Source organism: Gymnogyps californianus, chromosome 1 (assembly GCF_018139145.2).
Source record: "Gymnogyps californianus isolate 813 chromosome 1, ASM1813914v2, whole genome shotgun sequence".
Lineage (NCBI taxonomy): Eukaryota > Metazoa > Chordata > Aves > Accipitriformes > Cathartidae > Gymnogyps > Gymnogyps californianus.
The window spans coordinates 212,296,253-212,314,289 of record NC_059471.1 but is presented as its reverse complement, the minus strand read 5'-3'; the positions used below and the strand labels follow the sequence as shown (position 1 = coordinate 212,314,289).

Here is an 18,037-nt window from a genome sequence, read left to right as displayed (position 1 = left end):
TAGCTTGACACAATGTTGACCAAAAAGACACAACATATCCAAGATGAGGGAAAAAAAGAAAAAAAAAACACCAAACAAAAACCTTATTTTTTTTATGAATACCAAACACATTCCATCTTTTCCATTTCCAAAAACAGCTGAAAGTTTTTGTTATGATTATCTGTGAAGAGATTTGAGGCATTTCTCCCATTCCTAAAATACTTGATTGAAAAAGTCATATATTATAGACTAAGGCTTATCTGAGCACTACAGTGGTCCCCTGAGACGGTCTGCTAGACTTCGATCAACTACAGGTATAGAACAAACTAGCAGTCAGATACAGTTTCAAGCATGCATTTTCTAGAAAAGAATATTCGATCTTATCAAAACACTGGTAGACTGTATATACAAACACTGGTGCTAGGTTTCCTGGAGGACAAAATGTTCCTTTTAAAAGTGAATGGTATTTTTCAGATCAGCCCTGCTGTTTAGCATTCCTGCACTATAATGTGAAATCAGGAGTCCAGCAGGATTTTTACTGGAAAACAAAATGTATTGAATAAGGATCACTCCTGAAGTTTTTTGGGTAGGGATGTTGCTGCTTTTTTTTTTTTTTTTAAACATATTTTTAGGATTACAGGTAACCACAGTGCACCTGTAAGAAATATACTGGTCTGTTCTCTCCAGAATCTTGTGGTCATGACTAAGATGAGCTCCCTGACATGTGCTTCTCCTGAACAAACATTACATAAGTGAAGAGTAAAGTTTTAATAGGCACTACTCCCTGTATACCAGGTGACATTGAGGAAGACCAACAGCACTTGATAGAAATAAGTCTATATTAATTAAGATGAACAATGCTAATGGAATTAATACTGTACGAAATGGTATCAAGATGAACCAATGCTACTTCACCTTTCCTGTATTGCTTTCGAAATTGAGATTAACGTTAACAGGGTTGGACATATTGCACTGGAAAGCACGAACAGCTATCAACTGGGTCCAGGTGGCACATGTGCAGCATAATCTCAGCTATGAGAAGGCACATCAGCATCTGAAGGGTAGCTCTCGGAACTGATCTGTGTCCTCAGAGTCATTTGAGACCTCTGGACTCTGAAATGGCCTTTTTTCCCTTGGAAAACAGTGCACTGAAAGCATCTTTCTTCAAATACATCCTCAACCTTACAGAAGGAAGCAAACACACAGTCAGGTTGTACAACAGACAACCTAGCAACTGCGGTCATGTTTACACTGTTCTGGTACCAACATGTCCAGAAAGCATTGGCTCCCTTGGCCAACATCTCAGTTACCTTCTTTGTGCCAGTGAGTTTCCAGTGCTTGACTCCGTACCCAGGGTGACAGTTCTCATCACTATATGTATTGGGCAGAACTGGCAGGGCTTCAGTAGCTGGGGGCTGCAGGGGTGACCTGCAGGAGGGGGGCCAGGACTTGCCTTATGCCAGTCATGGCTGCTCCAGCCAGCTCTGAAACTGCTATAACTAAGTCACCATGTGCCAAAACTTCATTCAATTGGAGGAAGCCATGATGCCTCTACTAAAAACATATTTTTAAAGGCATGGCAGCTGCTAGAGGCAGGAGAAACGGAGGAGATGTGGGGAGAAGCAGAAGAGACACATGGAAGGAGATGTCGTTGGGGACATGGCTGGAGATGTGCTCTCAGAAGGAGGCATGCCATGCCGGGGTAGGGGGGGACATCTCCAAGGGGACTGCAGCCCATGGGATACCCACACTGGGGCAGGAGAAAATGCGTAAGACACAAGGAGCAGTAGACAAAAACAAGTAAGAAATGAGGAGGAGCAGAAAGAAGCCATTACATGCAGGACCTTAACCCCCTGCACTGCCTGTCACCTCACCAAAGGAAATGGGGCAAGCCAACAGTAACCCACGGCAAAAAACAAGGGAAGTTTGTCCTGGAGGCAGAGGGGAAAGAGGTGTTTCCCCTAGGTGTCCATTAAAGCTTTCTGGTTCGGGGTGTCCCCCCCCGCAGTATCCGAATCAGCAATCAGAATGTTGTGCTATTTGGCAATAAATTAAATTACATAAAAAATGCCCCAAGTTGAGACTGGTTTGCCTGCAACACCATATGGCTTAAATAAATCATGACGATCACCACTTCCTTACAGCCTCACAAAAACAGTAATTGGTAAGGCCAGGTTTTCTACATTTTAGCCAATAATGAGATTTTTAACTCTTTCTGGTTCATGTATGCCTCTCATATACAATTTATGAGCTACCCTACTGAAAACATACCCACTAAAATTTAGTCAGTCCCACTGACAAAACTCCTCATAGGTGCATTTTGTTTTGTACAATCTGGTCTTAAATATCTCAAGAGACAGACCCCTTCGGCTCCCCACGGGGTTATTTCGCAGCTTAGCATGTTTGCTGGAAACCTTCTTCTCATATCCAACTTCCCTCTAAAACTTCCCTTTATTCATTTCAAACAAGTCTCATTATTATAATGCTTTGGTACTTCTCACTGAACTTACTTTCTTGTTCCCTAAATTCATTAGGTATTAACTCAGCTTTTTTGTTTTTGTTTTAAATAGCTATTTCAATAACCTGTTCACACCAATTTCCTTTTAATATCCAAAGTCAACTAGAACTTCCATATTCATTTGCAGGATTGCAAAATTTAAAAAAAGTACTACAGCAAACAAATTAAGTTGTGTTCTTAAGGCAGCAGCTATTAAAAATTTAAGACAGTGCTAGGTAAACATGGTCCTAACTATTGTAAACAATAAATACTACAACAACAATCAGAATTGACCAAAGCTGCCAGATATTGCAACTGTGGGTCTTAAATGAAGGTTAGCGTTAAGGTGAGATGTTTTACCTGAAGGGAAATGTCTTATCTGTTTCCAATCACCAGCAATTTCTACACCGTTACATAAAAAGGCACCTTCCCTCTCCTACTCAGTATGTTCTCAGAAGAAAATCTAAACAGTTTTACCCACTTCTAATGGTACGGCAGGAAGATAATAGAAGTGTAAGTGTCTTCAGGTTCCCCAAGTTTACTAATTCCCAGTTTGACACACAAATAAGGACACTGGGACACCAGAAGAATCGTAGATCTCCAGCAAAACTACTCTTTAAAAGTCTCTAGTCTTTACTTTCTCCCATCTTCTTCTGGGTGGCAAGTTACACAGGCAGCTTGAGCACTTCATCCCATCAAACTTATCTTTTTTGCCCTATCAATAATCAACTGAACTTTGAATGCACCTTCGCAGAACCAAGGAAAGCTGCAGACAGGACATAGCCAAGGAGAAAAAGAAGTTTTTAAACTACTGATAGTAATCAAGGCCTACTACACTTGAGAAAACAAGCCCTAATTTTCTGTCAGATCCCCCACATCCAGCAGCCTTCTGATACAAAAGATATTTTTCAGCTACTTAGTATTTTAAGATGTTGATGTAAACAAGATTAGAAATCATTACAGATCTCAACTTAACTAGAGCACAGTAAGTTTGATACTGTCCCCAGATTTTCAGTTTTCACTGTGCATCAGCCCGCTTGTTAATTTACACTGTAAACACCCAACAGACAGGTCACGGGGAATTATGGCTCTCATGGATGATAACCATTTGAGGCTTTTGGTACATACTGCTTAATTTCAAGTTCTCACAGGAACAGGAGTTTCTTTCAGAGACGGTAGATTGCACAGGCTCAGTATCGCAGTATACATGAACCCAGACCACAGCTAAAATCTATAGTGCAATATGAATTGTCTTTTCAGGGAAAGACAGTTGATATGCTTATCCTAATTATATTTCTCCTATTAGGAGAGATTTTATTTCTCAGGAAAATAAAAACATCATTTGCAATGAATTTGCTTTAAAGAATCATAAAGCAGCCTGGATGGCACTCTCAGGTGAAATCTGCCTTATAACGAGACATCAATTAGCATATAAGCAACAAATATCACACATTTAGCGAAGAGACAGAGTATCTACGTACATTGTTAATTTGTGCAGTCTTCGTGTATTACAAATTTTTCAGATTCATCCCTTGAAGTTCACTATATAGAGAATGAATTCTGCATTGGTGACTAAAGACATTACTAGGGAGGAAGTATGGTCTAATGACTAAGGTCCATCTACCCTGCCACATCACAAGAATGACTGCAGTGTGATGTAAGGGTGCTGACAGTAGCTTTAAGTTACAGCTACAGCAGCACGGAAACCGGCATACGTTGATTTGCCAAGCAGCACCTCTATAACTGCATCTCAAATATACTACAGCACTGGAGCAATGAAACGCAAGACTCCTGAAAACTGACTACAGCAGCAACTGTAGCAATGAATAACATTCTTCCATGCCTAACATATAAAAAGGCAAATATCACAATACAAATAACAGGAAAAGTTCAGGAGCTCATAAGGATACCAAAACCAAGACTCCTCTCACAAATCTGAAGGCGCGTGACTCAATTCCCATTGAAGTCAGGGGCGAACTTAGCAGTGGCTTCACTTACCTTTGCACAAGAAATAATTCTGACATCCATTGTCCATTAAGAATGCCTACAACTGCAGCTACAATACCAGACACGTGGTGTTGCAGCTGTAGTTTACTAACACAAAGACCTCTCTGTGTAAAATAGAACTGTTGGGAGGTCATACACCAAATTAACTCACCCTGATGAAGCAAAGGCAGTCTACAGGTAAAGATGACTGTTTTAACTGACAGCTTATAAAAACAATGACATTACAAAACAGAAGAAAGGGGGGGGGGGAATCCCCCAAAAAACAACACACACACACACCCTCCTCCCCCCCCCAATACTATAAAAGTACATAGTTATTACAAAGTTTTCCACTCATCACTGATTTTTGTGGATTTTAACTGCACTTGACATATTCAAACACAAACGCTAAACACCAAGAATGGCAGTCAGTCTTGATTGGATATTATCAGAAGTAGCAAGTCACCTTGTGTTCAGTTTCTGCAAGTTGGATATTTACATCTGCCAACCACAAAAGTCCTAATACAATTTAATACTCTCATCTTCTATTTGCCAAAAAGACAGAGATTATTTATTACAAATGAGGTACCTATAGGTTAATTGGATCTGGATTCTGACATTTTCTGACTTTACTTTAAGATGCAACATTAGGTCCCAAATCAGAGACTCCAGTAAGGTTACTAAATACATGAAGTTAAATGATATTTATCTTTGAAGGATTGGGATACACCGTTGTTCATATACAACCATTAAGCAGCCTTAAATGTGTTGGGATTTTTTTTTAAAGATCAACATCGTAACAAAATTTTTAAAAATCCTTCCAAGAACTTCAAGCTTGTTTATATAGAACACAGTTACTTAAAATCAAAATTTATCTCCAATTTAATTCAGCTTGAAATCTTTTTTGTAGACTATCAATTATCATCCCCAAATAAAATATTCAAAAACATTTCACTCCCTATGCAGGATCAAGTTACAGAACTAAAACCAGATAGAAATGGAACTGAAAAGCACAGTGAAAGATTACCCAAAACTTACACAGCAGTTTCCAGAAGATCTATTAAAAGGCAGACTAATACTTTCACCAAATAGACGATACAATAAAAAGCATAAATAGTAATAGTAGCAAACTCTTAATCTTATTTTCTTTTCAAGCTTGCTACTTACTGTAGAAACCCAAATCTATCTGTGACTTTGTAAAGACGATAGTCAGCATCTTCCCATGGTTCAATCTGCGCACCCTCTCGTCCCTAAAGGGAAGAGGAAAAAAAAAAAAAAAAGAGCCAGATTAAGTTTTATGACACAATAAGCTAAGACACAGAAGACACAATTCAATCACTCAAAGTATAATCTTTGGGTCACACTGGTAGTACAGTAGAGGAGGGGGAAGAGAACACTAGTCCTAAACTGACCAACTGTCCTGGTTTTGGTTGGGATAGAGTTAGTCGTCTTCTTAGTAGCTGGTACAGTGCTGTGTTTTGGATTTAGTGTGAGAATGATGTTGATAACACCCTGATGCTTTAGTTGTTGCTAAGTAGCGCTTATCTTAGCCAAGGACTTTTCAGTTTCCCATGCTCTGCCAGCAAGCAGGTGTGCAAGAAGCTGGGAGGGAGCACAGCCAGGACAGCTGACCCGAACTAGCCAAAGGGATGTTCTATACCATGGAACGTCATGCCCAGTATATAAACTGGTGGCAGTTGGCTGGGAGGGGTGGATCGCTGCTCAGACATCAGTCAGTGGGGTGGTGAGCAATTGCTTTGTGCATCACTTGTCTTTTCTTGGGTGTTACTTCTCTCTTTTTGCTATATTACTTTTTATTATAATTATTATTATTGTTATTATATTTTATTAACTCATTCTTATTTCAACCCACAAGTTTTACTTTTTTTTTTTTCCCTCCGATTCTCCTCCCCATCCCACTGGAAGCAGGGAGGAGTGAGCGAGTGGCTGCGTGGTGCTTAGTTGCTGGCTGGCGTTACACCATGACACCAGCCAAGAAAAAGGAGAGTAGCACACCTCTCCCAGCCTCTACGAACCGTATTCTCATCACAGGAAATCTCTTTTGGTCACTGCTATATACAGAATAAATTTCAACCACTGATTTCAACCACAGACTCGTAATAATCTCGCACCTGTTGTTAACCTCCACAATAGTCCATCAAGGCCCCCACAGAGTGCCTTCTGCTCATTTTATTTCCACAGTTCATCTTTCCTGAACCATCACCTGACAACAGCACATAATGCAGACAGTCTTGAGCTAACATCCATGCTAACTTCCAGCAGCTATCAAACAGAATGCAGCACTGAGTTTTCCCCTCAATGAAGCATTCATTCACGTTCCTCTCTTCTCCAATTGCCAATTTTCCTAAGACTTGCAGAAATTTAAGTATATTTCAGCTATATATTCTTCCGGTATGGACTATGCACAGGTTACTGGGTATGAAGAGAGGCCACCACTCAGAACACAAAATGTATTGGGTTTGTGTGGCAAGGTTTTGGTAGTGAGGGGGCTACAGGGGTGGCTTCTGTGAGAAGCTGCTAGAAGCTTCCCCCATGTCCGACAAGCCAATGCCAGCTGGCTCCAAGACGGACCCGCCGCTGGCAAGGCCAAGTCCATCGGCAACCGTGGTAGCACCTCTGGGATAGCGTATTTAAGAAGGGGGAAAAGTTACTGCACAGCAGCAATTTACAGCCGGAGGGAGGAGTGAGAAGATGTGAGAGAAACAACTCTGCAGACACCAAGGTCAGTGAGGAAGGAGGGGGAGGAGGTGCTCCAGGCGCCGGAGCAGAGATTCCCCTGCAGCCTGTGGGGAAGACCATGGTGAGGCAGGCTGTTCCCCTGCAGCCCATGGAGGTCCACGGTGGAGCAGATATCCACCTGCAGCCCGTGGAGGACCCCACGCCGGAGCAGGGGGATGCCCGAAGGAGGCTGTGACCCTGTGGGAAGCCCGCGCTGGAGCAGGCTCCTGGCAGGACCTGTGGCCCCGTGGAGAGAGGAGCCCAGGCTGGAGCAGGTTTGCTGGCAGGACTTGTGACCCCGTGGAAGGGACCCACGCTGGAGCAGTCTGTTCTGAAGGACTGCACCCCGTGGAAGGACCCACGCTGGAGCAGTTCGTGAAGAACTGCAGCCCGTGGGAAGGACTCACGTTGGAGAAGTTCGTGGAGGACTGTCTCCCGTTGGAGGGACCCCACGCTGGAGCAGGGGAAGAGTGTGAGGAGCCCTCCCCCTGAGGAGGAAGGAGCGGCAGCAACAACATGTGATGAACTGACCGCAACCCCCATTCCCCGTCCCCCTGTGCTGCTCGGGGGGAGGAGGTAGAGAAATCAGGAGCAAAGTTAAGCCCGGGAAGAAGGGAGGGGTGGGGTTAAGGTGATTTTAAGATTTGGTTTTATTTCTCATTATCCTACTCTGATTTGACTGGTAATAAATCAATTTTTTTTCCCCAAGTTGAGTCGGTTTTGCCCATGACGGTAATTGCTGAGTGATCTCCCTGTCCTTATCTCGACCCACGAGCCTTTCACTATATTTTCTCTCCCCTGTCCAGCTGAGGAGGGGAGTGACAGAGCGGCTTTGGTGGGCACCTGGCATCCAGCCAGGGTCAACCCACCACACACGTGCATGTTTTTTCCTTATTAAAAAACCCCAGCCACTCACTTAAGTGCACACTGTGCAAACCAGCACTAAGTCTAGCATGTAAAATGTTTCACGAAGTCCACAAACAAGTCTATTGCTCAGTACACCAGTGACACTTATAAAGTCCGTAAGTGTTACAAGAATATGTGAATATGGTGTAGGCTTCTAGGCATACTCTGTGCCAGGCTTTTACTTGACAAGTGGTTCAAGAAAAAAAAGGATATGACTAGGGTATTTCTTCAATTCCTCACAGCAATCTGACAAACAGTGCAGTTCTCTCATCTTTTAAGTTCTCTGTAATGATTTACTGTTTCTATTACCATAACCAAAAATTAAATAAATAAAAAGTAAAATAAGAGTCCTTCTGATCTCATAGATATACTGAGCATCCTCAAACACCCCAGTTTCATTACTTCTAATACACTACACTACCTTAAAATAGCCCCAAAGCAACTTGCCATGCAGCTGAAAAAATGAGCCGATTGAGTCATTATCCAGAATGTCCCCTGTGGAGGAAGAATTTAATTCACCCAGAGGCCAGTGTATCGTGAAACCATCAGATTAGTACTACAGAGTATTTTAAACAAAAGCTAGCGGGAACCATGATTCATTTTTTTTAAACAGAATTATTACTAAGATTAATTATAAAATGTCTTTAAAATTATTATCAAGTTCACTTACTCTGTCATACTTGGCAACTATCTCTGCTCGTTCTTGGGCAAGTTTGATAGCAGCATCCTGCTCAGCATCTGCACCTGTGGAGAATTAAAATTACGCTGTTCAGATTCTCTCTCTTGTGAGCAAAGAACTGCAGCTAAACACTTGGAAAATAAACTTCAACTTCAGAGAGACTACTTGGATGGAGAAATGCCAAAACAACTGTATCAAAGCAAAATACAACCTTGGTGCATGTCTTGGATACTGTTCAGAGTAAAATACAATTATTGGATGGTACCCTAATTGCTGAGTTTAGAATGTTCCCGATTTTCCACCAAAGCAGATATTAAATAAAGTTAAAAAAAAAAATAATACCCCACAACCCACTAACTGAGAGACTGAAGAAAGTAGTAAAAGCTACTAGTTGCCAATTCCACAAACATTCACAAAGTCAAAGAAAGCCAAAACATACACTACTGTTTTAAAACAAAAGTGTGAACTATTTACAGGATTTGTAGAGAGGGATTAGAATACTGACGAACACTGAAGAAATACTGCATGACTTCATCTGAGAAATTGCCTAAGACTTATTTCTCAGAAAACAGGGAAGGACGTCACTAAAGATGTCATCAGAACGGCAACTTGGGAAACCCAGCGTTGGAATAAGCATAAGGATATGACAACAGGAAGGTTGACAGGCAAGAAAAAAGTGGATGCGTGGGTAAGCATCAGATGCAGCAGAGTTTACTACAGTACTGGAGTTAAGAAAGTTTAGATAAATCTGGTTTGATCGAGAGAAGGTGAAGCAGACTGTGTGTGTGTAACTGAATTAAGTTCCTTGCCAGAGTTCCCTTAGCAGAAACCACCTCTAGAACATGGACAGGAATGTAAAGAGGGCACCAAGAAAGGAAAAGTAAAAAAGATGCTGCTTTGAATATTTAACAACATAATGCACTTCAATATCCCAAATGCGATTATGATTTCAAACCAATGAGGCAAATCAGTTTTAATTAATGGTAAGTTTGTGAAAGATTCAAGAGTTGATTTGTTTCAATTATTAAAAAGCAATGAATTCTAGATAAAGCAAAGCTTTAAAAAGGTTTGAAATAGTTTTCAAGCACACACTGTTATAAAAATAACCCCAGGCATGTGTTTTTTTCAGGAACTGTACATATCCACCATCTGGGCCATGAAATAGAAAAACGGATCAGATATTACAGTTTTCTATCGTATGACATTATTAACACATTTATTTGTTCAAACCCAGTATTTCTTTAACAAAATTTACCTACATATTTCTCAGATATTTAGACAACAAGTTGTGCCAAGGTGGCCTTCTAAGCCATCTGTTAGAGATTTAGCATGGTCTCTGCATGTTTTCCCTTGAAGTTTCTTTAGGGGAACGCAGAGAGAACCTCAGTATGCCCCATCACAGACACAATCACCAGTCAACGATCAGGCAACAGCGATGCTTGTCCCGAACTTCCCCTAATGGAAAGTCTGACTGCTTCTTTAAAGCTTTCACTTATGATCTCCAGAAGTTACACTTTGTTATCCTCATTCTGGTCCCCTTCTGCTTGTCACCATCATTTGCCAACCATATTAGTCCCATTTATTAGCGAGGACGTCGAGCTCTGTCATTTTTTCCAGCGTGCACCAGAACCAGCATACATGTATTTACACAATTATTTGAGGGAGAAAAAAAATAATAATTAAGAATTACATCTGCTATATTTGGAAGCTATGCACCTCTGTACCACAACACTGATAAATAATTTCTTCCTTGTAAGGCGAGAGGTGAATAGACTCATTTCATATTGCTCAGCCTTTGGTGTTGTCCAAGCAGTGCACATGTTCCTCCTGCTCCTTCAAGTGCTGGATCCACCTTTATTCCTAAGCTTAAAAAGGACTGCAAGACACAAAGCAGTTCGGTTTCAGGTTCGTTTTTCTCTGACGCAGTTTTATAGCGGTTGCAGGACTCTGTTACCCCAGCTACCTATGTGAACACTGACCAAGACACAACTCTTACAGGCCAACTGCAGTGCCCTTCTAGAACCCCTCCCCAGCACTGTCACCACACAAGGGCACAGACTGAACTCTATGCTACTCTGAGTGCATTCGAGCACTATATATTCCCCGACACAGTTACAACAATCTGGTTTTTATCCTTTACTAGCTGACATACTATGCCTACTAAACTGACAACGTCCACTAAAGCTACCAAAGCCACACTGACATAAAGTACTAGATGAAGCCTAGTATTACTTTCAAAGTGAGAAGCTAAAGCAACCATAATCAAAATTAAATTGCATTTTCTAAGACATAAAGAGATCTGTGCTTACAGTAAGTCTTTATAGAAGGCCAATTATGGGGTTTTAAACAGTAAACTTTATGCTTGCTTAGAAAGCTGACATTCCTTCAGAGAATTCAAGTACTGAGCAATCCTAATCTTCACTTCTCCAATGGACAGATGTGGGGGACAAGCTTATTTGTTTAAAGTATGACCGCTGCTGGGCTTCAAGAAATGGGGAAAAAAATCCTATCGCTATTTTCCCGGTAAAAGGAGAGATTACATTTGATTTGAGAAAGACTGGCTGAATAATAAGTAGTCAATATGGTAATACATAGTAGACACATTCAAGTAGTAAGTAATCGATACATTTTTTATTAACAGAATTTAAAAATAGATTACTACTATTTAAAAATGTACTCAAAAGGACATGCACAGCTCTTCAACACCACAGATGGAATAAGTGGCAGAAGTTGAAACAAAGTTTAAACCTTTGCTTAAAAGAATGCAAAACTGTATTTGCACCACAAACCGAGTCCTGCTTTATGGTGAAAACATGGCCATAGCTTATCTTCCTTTCCTCTGTGTAAGTAACATATGAATCAAAGTTTGGCATGTTCTATGCCTCATGACAATTCAATTACATTTAGTGAGGAAATTATCATATTCATTGCCTTTAAAGTAATCCTCTTTACTTTCTGCCAGAATCATCTTAACCTAGCTGCACTGAGATAGTTTAATGTTACATTAATCCATCCATACTGAAAACTCAGAAAACAGCTTCAGACAGGGACAAGAGGTTATATTTTGGGAAATAAGCACAAAATATGATTTTTCTATAAGAGGAATTATTTAAATATCTCCAAGTTAGAAATTACACAATGATTCCTGATAAAGTAAGAGCTAAATACGGGAACAAGAAAAATTCTTCATGAAATATCTTCCTAGGCACAAAAATACATCACTACATCACTACAAAATTAAAGACAACTAACTGGTACTCTAAAGTCTTATCAGTTTTATTCAGTAACTCTTATCTCACTGAAAGCAGTTAAAGATGTGAAACAAGTATGATTAAATTTTCTACTCAAAAGTTAGCATTACGGATGATCAACACCACATTATACAGGAAACAATACAATCTCAGATGAGGCTGTCAATTAACTAGTACAGAGAATTGATTTTGACTAAAAACTGAGGAAATATATTATCAACCACCTGGTGATAAAATCTGCCAATGATGGCATGCTGAACAGCGCATTTAAGTCCCCCCCAAAATTGGTCAGGCTTACAAGGCACAACGAGCGTGCTTAAAACCCTGCCAAGCAGCAATGTCACACATCTAGCTTTTGAAAAAGGTAAATCATAAGAAAAGCCAGGAACAAAGTTTTCTGAACAGTTAGCCCGATACACATAACACTCCCCATTAGAGAGTATTTCCGCCTTATCACTCTGTCACACTAACCTGTTTTCTATATTTACAAATACTACAAATTTATAAGTTTTGAAAAGCACCATGCAAAGGAACTGAAGCATCATTAGTCAGAAAATCGAACTGAAAATCCCAATCCGCGATGACATGAAAAAGGACTGACATAACAGCCAGATTACTGCTTTTCTGCTACACTTGGAAATCAGATTATCTTACTTGTCAGTGCTGCCGAGATGACTAGTAAACTGCTGGATTTAAACTTTCAAAAGGATACTTAAGGATGGGACTAGAATTGGTCTCATTTCGCAACTCCCTGATTTTAAACTGCTAGAGCAGGCCTGCTAAATTAGACACCTGTGGACTGCCATTAGCCCTACAAAGCGAGAGGAAAGCATGGCCTAGCATCAGTACAAGCTTTCTTCCTTTGTCACTCTATTAAGAGTCTCTCCTTACTTCACCAATTATTCAAGAATTGAAAAAGACAATTTCTTCAGGAACAGAAAGTGGTGATAGTATGTAAGAAATGTAAGTGGCACAGGCAAAAAATTAAACTGGTCCTACACAAGAACACAATCCTAATTAGTCTCCAGTACTTATTTTCTGAGAGAGGAAATAAGTGATCTGGAGATGCCAGCATTACTTAGTGGCAACAAATTTCCAGATGAATTCTGGGTGTTATCCTGCTATCCACTATTAGGCGGTCTCTGTGTGCATCATAATCACATTTAAAATAAAACCCCACATTTTTAAAGCTGGAGGTTTTTTAAAATTTCATAATCTGTCCAGTTCAGTCAACTGATACAAAAACTGAAAAATATCCCACTAAATTAAAATAAATTCCTAAAACTGACAACAAACAGGCTTCTTACACAAACTTAAAAACTAACTGGAAACTCCCAGTTCCTACTAAGCAGCTGCAATTTTAAGTATCTTGCAGCTGTGAGGAATATTGGGGAGAATAGTTTACTTTTCCAGAATTCCAGATTCTTCCAACCCTAAGGAAGAAAGGCAAGTGCAGTAAATTTAAGTGAGGAGGAACTAATAATATTAATAGACATTACAAACAAAAAATACGTAGTGTTCTGCTCTATAATGAATGCAAGACTAACTGGAATGGACCAACTGCCATATGTGACGTATTTAACAGCAAAACAACAGATCCAAATAAAAATAAACACTATTAAAGAGAATATAAGGATGTGCCCTACAAATAGACATAAAAATGAAATTCTATAAGCAAAAATTTTCTCAAGGATAGAAATTTCTGCAAGAAACCAAGTACTGATACAATGCTACAGTCTGACAGATCCACTCCAACTAAAAAAGAAATAATCCTGCCTTACTCTTGCCTTCGTGCCATCTTCTCCCTTCTGTTTCACAGGCAGAAACGGTAGCTGTAGAAGTAGGCATCTACAGACACCAGAGAACCTTGGATCCAAGGTCCCCCTATCATCCACCTAAAATATGCGGGGGGGGAAGGAGGAGGAGGCAAAAAAAGGAAGAAATAAATTTGGCAATAATGCTTTTTTGTATTACTTTAAATTACCAAATTAAACACTGAGGATCCTTCTTGCAGCCCCAGCAGGTACTCAGTTTTCCAAAATAAAGGAGGAGGAACTGGCAGCACTATCCCTTGTGTTTCCAGCAGCCAAGGAGCAGCTGAACAGCCTGTGACAGCCTGGCAGCAGCTCGGCTTCTCCCTGTCAGGGGTGACTAACAAGAACAGCCCATAGTTACACCTGGCTTTCATCGCACAGCCTGACGGAACTGAGCTGCTGTTGAGTGAGGAATTGCCAGAAGACAGTAAAATGCTGGTCTTTCCCACAAGAAGAAAAGCTTCTGCTCTTCAAGGTTTATTAAGTACCTGTAGTTTGAACTCTGTTCGCCTAATCTTGCATGGCTTCTAATCCTGTTCAGCTACAGAACTCCAAAACAGTAAGGCACAGCATTTTAAAGAGTGGTTTTCATCTGCAATCCACTAAGCATACATCTCTAGTCCATGCAAAAGTAGTCATACAACTTATGGGAGTGATCTTTGGGGTGACTCACACTCACTAGTGATATTCTCCCTGAAACAGCCTAAAAATGGCTAGTTAGATACAGTACCTCACCTGGAAAAGCTAACAACAGCCAAGCACTAGTTCCCTCATCAAGGTAGCACAAAATGAGTACCACCAAGAGCCTCAGCTTGTTCTTCACACATATTGAAGGAATGTGTAGGTACAAGGTACATTATAGTCCTTATGCATTATCAGCAGCATAATAAATTGCCTCTTACAGATGTGCCATAAATTTTAGTAGAATCATAGAATCATTTAGGTTGGAAAAGACCTTTAAGATCATCAGGTCCAACCGTTAACCTAGCACTGCCAAGTCCACCACTAAACCATGTCCCTAAGCACCACATCCACACAGCTTTTAAATACCTCCAGGGATGGTGACTCAACCACTTCCCTGGGCAGCCTGTTCCAGTGCTTGACAACCCTTTCGGTGAAGACATTTTTCCTAATATCCAGTCGAAACCTCCCCTGGCACAACTTGAGGCCGTTTCCTCTTGTCCTATCGCTTGTTACCTGGGAGAAGAGACCGACCCCCACCTTGCTACAACCTCCTTTCAGGTAGTTGTAGAGAGCAAGAAGGTCTCCCCTGAGCCTCCTTTTCTGCAGATGAAACAACCCCAGTTCCCTCAGCCGCTCCTCATAGGACTTGTTCTCTAGACCCTTCACCAGCTTCGTTGCTCTTCTTTGGACATGCTCCAGCACCTCAAGGTCTTTCCTGTAGTGAGGGGCCCAAAACTGCACACAGTGTTCGAGGTGCGGTCTCACCAGTGCTGAGCACAGGGGGACGATCACGTCCCTAGTCCTGCTGGCCACACTATTTCTGATACAAGCCAGGATGCTATTGGCCTTTTTGGCTACCTGGGCACACTACCAGCTCACATTCAGCTGGCTGTTGACCAATGCCCCGAGAAGTAATGCCTCTTTCCGTGTGGCAAGGGTCAGTATACTAATAACGTCCCGTGTAATCTTATCCCAAATTCCGAAAAGGAGATTTTTCCCTTTTTTGTTCTTTGACCCATCATCATTGCCTCCTCAACTGTGGAGCAGTCTAAAAACCCCAAGACTTGGAACATGCTAATTTGTTTTCCATTACTTCACTCAAATTCTTGCTTGTTGCACATTACACATTCCACTGCACAAAGAGCTGCACTGGCACAAATTCCTGTCTGCAGGCACTACCACCAGCTGCTACGCAACTACACATTCAAAGCACATATCAGAGCAATAAACAAAACATTTTGTAAGTCTCTGGTCACATCAGAAAGTCCCTTTAATATCCAGGCTGTTTATTTTCCTTCCAGTCCATTCCCACAAACAATGAAATAAAAGCCATGACGTACACTTAACAGTATTTTGTTGTGGGTAGACAATGTTCAAAAGGAAAAACCTTGGTAAATACCTGCACATAGATATTAAACCTGCTCTGAACAAAAAAGATTAAGCATCATTTATTATACTTTATTTTTCTCTTCATGCAGAGAGAAGAACTTTTAACATAAAATGAAACCGTTAGTTAGAAAAGCAATCCCTTTTACATAGCAATACTTCCTCAGGAAAACAATATTTCCAGAAGTTAACTGAGCTACATTTCTTCCACCATTAAACATAATTATCTACCTTAATACTATTAAGTATTTAAAACTCAGAGTTATCAGTAATCTGAAATGAGAGAAGTAAAACAGCACATGATATAAACAATTAAAGACCAGTACATAAAATAAAATGACATTTTACCAGTCTTTAGATTGTGATTTTCTGCCCAGTCCTTGTAAAGCTCTGTTTTAGTCTTCATGAAGTAAATCTGTTTGTTTCTAAAACATATTCTAAATGAGTTTATCAAAAATGAACAGGGGAAGTTCTCCTCCTCCACTTGCAGCACTTGCTCCACATAACCGAGCCACTTGACACGTGTTCCTTCTTTTTCAAGACATGGCCCCTCTACAGTTACATGAGCTGCAGATACTCAAACAAAGATGCCGTTTGTTAATAAGAAGTGTCATGCAGGCACCATGCTAGTGTTCTCCACCACGGCCCACAGCCCTGCATTCCAGCTAATAATAAACAAGAGGATTTGAACAAACAGCCTCAGAGGACACAGATCCTCTAACACATCACTGTTACACTCTTGGGTAGGAATTCTTACTGGTATTTACCAAGTGCTGCATGAAAAGCATCTTATTTAAAGGACTTACTAGAAACGGGGCTTGAAGTACCCTATTTCTGGCTTATTACTTAAGAAACCATGAAATTAAGCAACTCTAAAAATACAGTTTAGATTTCTGTAAATGTTTGGCATTCCCTACTTACAAGATAGAGTTTTTACATATTTTCTGTTTAAAACTACTTTATTGTTCAGGATATCTTGGGGACCTGAAATACCTAGGATGTCAGGAGCTGACAAGAACATTTTCATTGATGAAAGTATAAAAATTCAAGATTTAATATTGGTAGAATTCATCTGCATCCTCAAAACCTGAAAAACAAATCTCCAGGCCAAATATTCAAGGACACACACATCAAGCCATTCTCATGCATAGATTTTAGTCCTTACACATGCTCTCTCAAGCAAAATGTCAGCTGCTATGCAATGCTTACAGCCGGGAGCCAGCCAATTCCATTTCTTAACCTAAGCAAGTCAGAGCACACACGCTACCAGACCTGGCTTGGAAGACCTGTGTGGGTTTCCAGCTCTTTGTGAGGACAATAGAAAGATGATCAGTGGGACTGTTCAGCCTGGAGAAGAGAAGGCTCAGGAGAATCTTATCAATGTATATTAATACCTGAAGGGAGGGTGCAAAGAGGAGAACAGAGGCAGGCTCTGTTCAGTGGTGCCCAGTGACAGGACCAGAGGCAATGGGCACAAATTGAAACCCAGGAGGTTCCCTCTGAACATCAGGAAAGTCTTTTTTACTGTGAGGGTGACCAAGCACCCACACAGGTTTCCCAGGGAGGCTGTGGAGTCTCCATGCTTGGAGTTATTCAAAAGCTGTCTGGACATGGTCCTGGGCAACCAGCTCTGTGTGGCCCTGCTGGAGCAGTGGGGTTGGACCAGATGACCTCCAGAGGTCCCTTCTAACCTCAGCCATTCTGTGGTTTCCTTGCACCCTGAAAAGTGTTAAAATGCCAGGAACAGGAGATCTGATCAAGTGCGGTGGACTAGTCTTTTTTCCCCAGGGACTGGGGAAGAAGAAAAAAAAAAAAGTCCCTTCAATTGTTTTAATTTTCCTCCCCACATCACCTGGCAGAGCACTGAGCCTGGAAATGAGCAGCAGCTCCTTTGTCTTTACCATTGATTACTAGTCATGGATCCTACCCAAACCCAGGTGTCAATAGTTTAGTCTATGGATTCAGTATGACTTTAGACCGAGCTAGTGTGATATCCCTCACTAGGCACGTTTCCCTCAAAAGCGGCATTTTCTTACTGCTGACATTCGTACGCACATGGCAGTAATCTTCTTGCTACACAAAAATCATCTTCCATTTTTCTCATGATAGAACTACT

The 18,037-nt window shown here is 40.9% G+C and overlaps 1 protein-coding gene across 2 annotated transcripts in view; it reads right to left on the bottom strand.

Moving 5' to 3' along the window:
- USP6NL (USP6 N-terminal like) overlaps nucleotides 1–18,037 on the bottom strand; it is a 104,259-nt gene that overhangs the window by 61,320 nt on the left and 24,902 nt on the right. The window contains exons 1-3 of one of the 2 annotated variants that reach the window (XM_050904836.1): nucleotides 16,270–16,327; nucleotides 8,778–8,851; nucleotides 5,630–5,712 (exon numbers count right to left, since the gene is read on the bottom strand). In XM_050904836.1, coding sequence (XP_050760793.1) covers nucleotides 5,630–5,712; nucleotides 8,778–8,851; nucleotides 16,270–16,327 — 215 coding nt within the window. Of the gene's footprint in view, nucleotides 1–5,629; nucleotides 5,713–8,777; nucleotides 8,852–16,269; nucleotides 16,328–18,037 lie in introns of those variants that run through there. The other variant, XM_050904757.1, reaches the window with a different exon arrangement.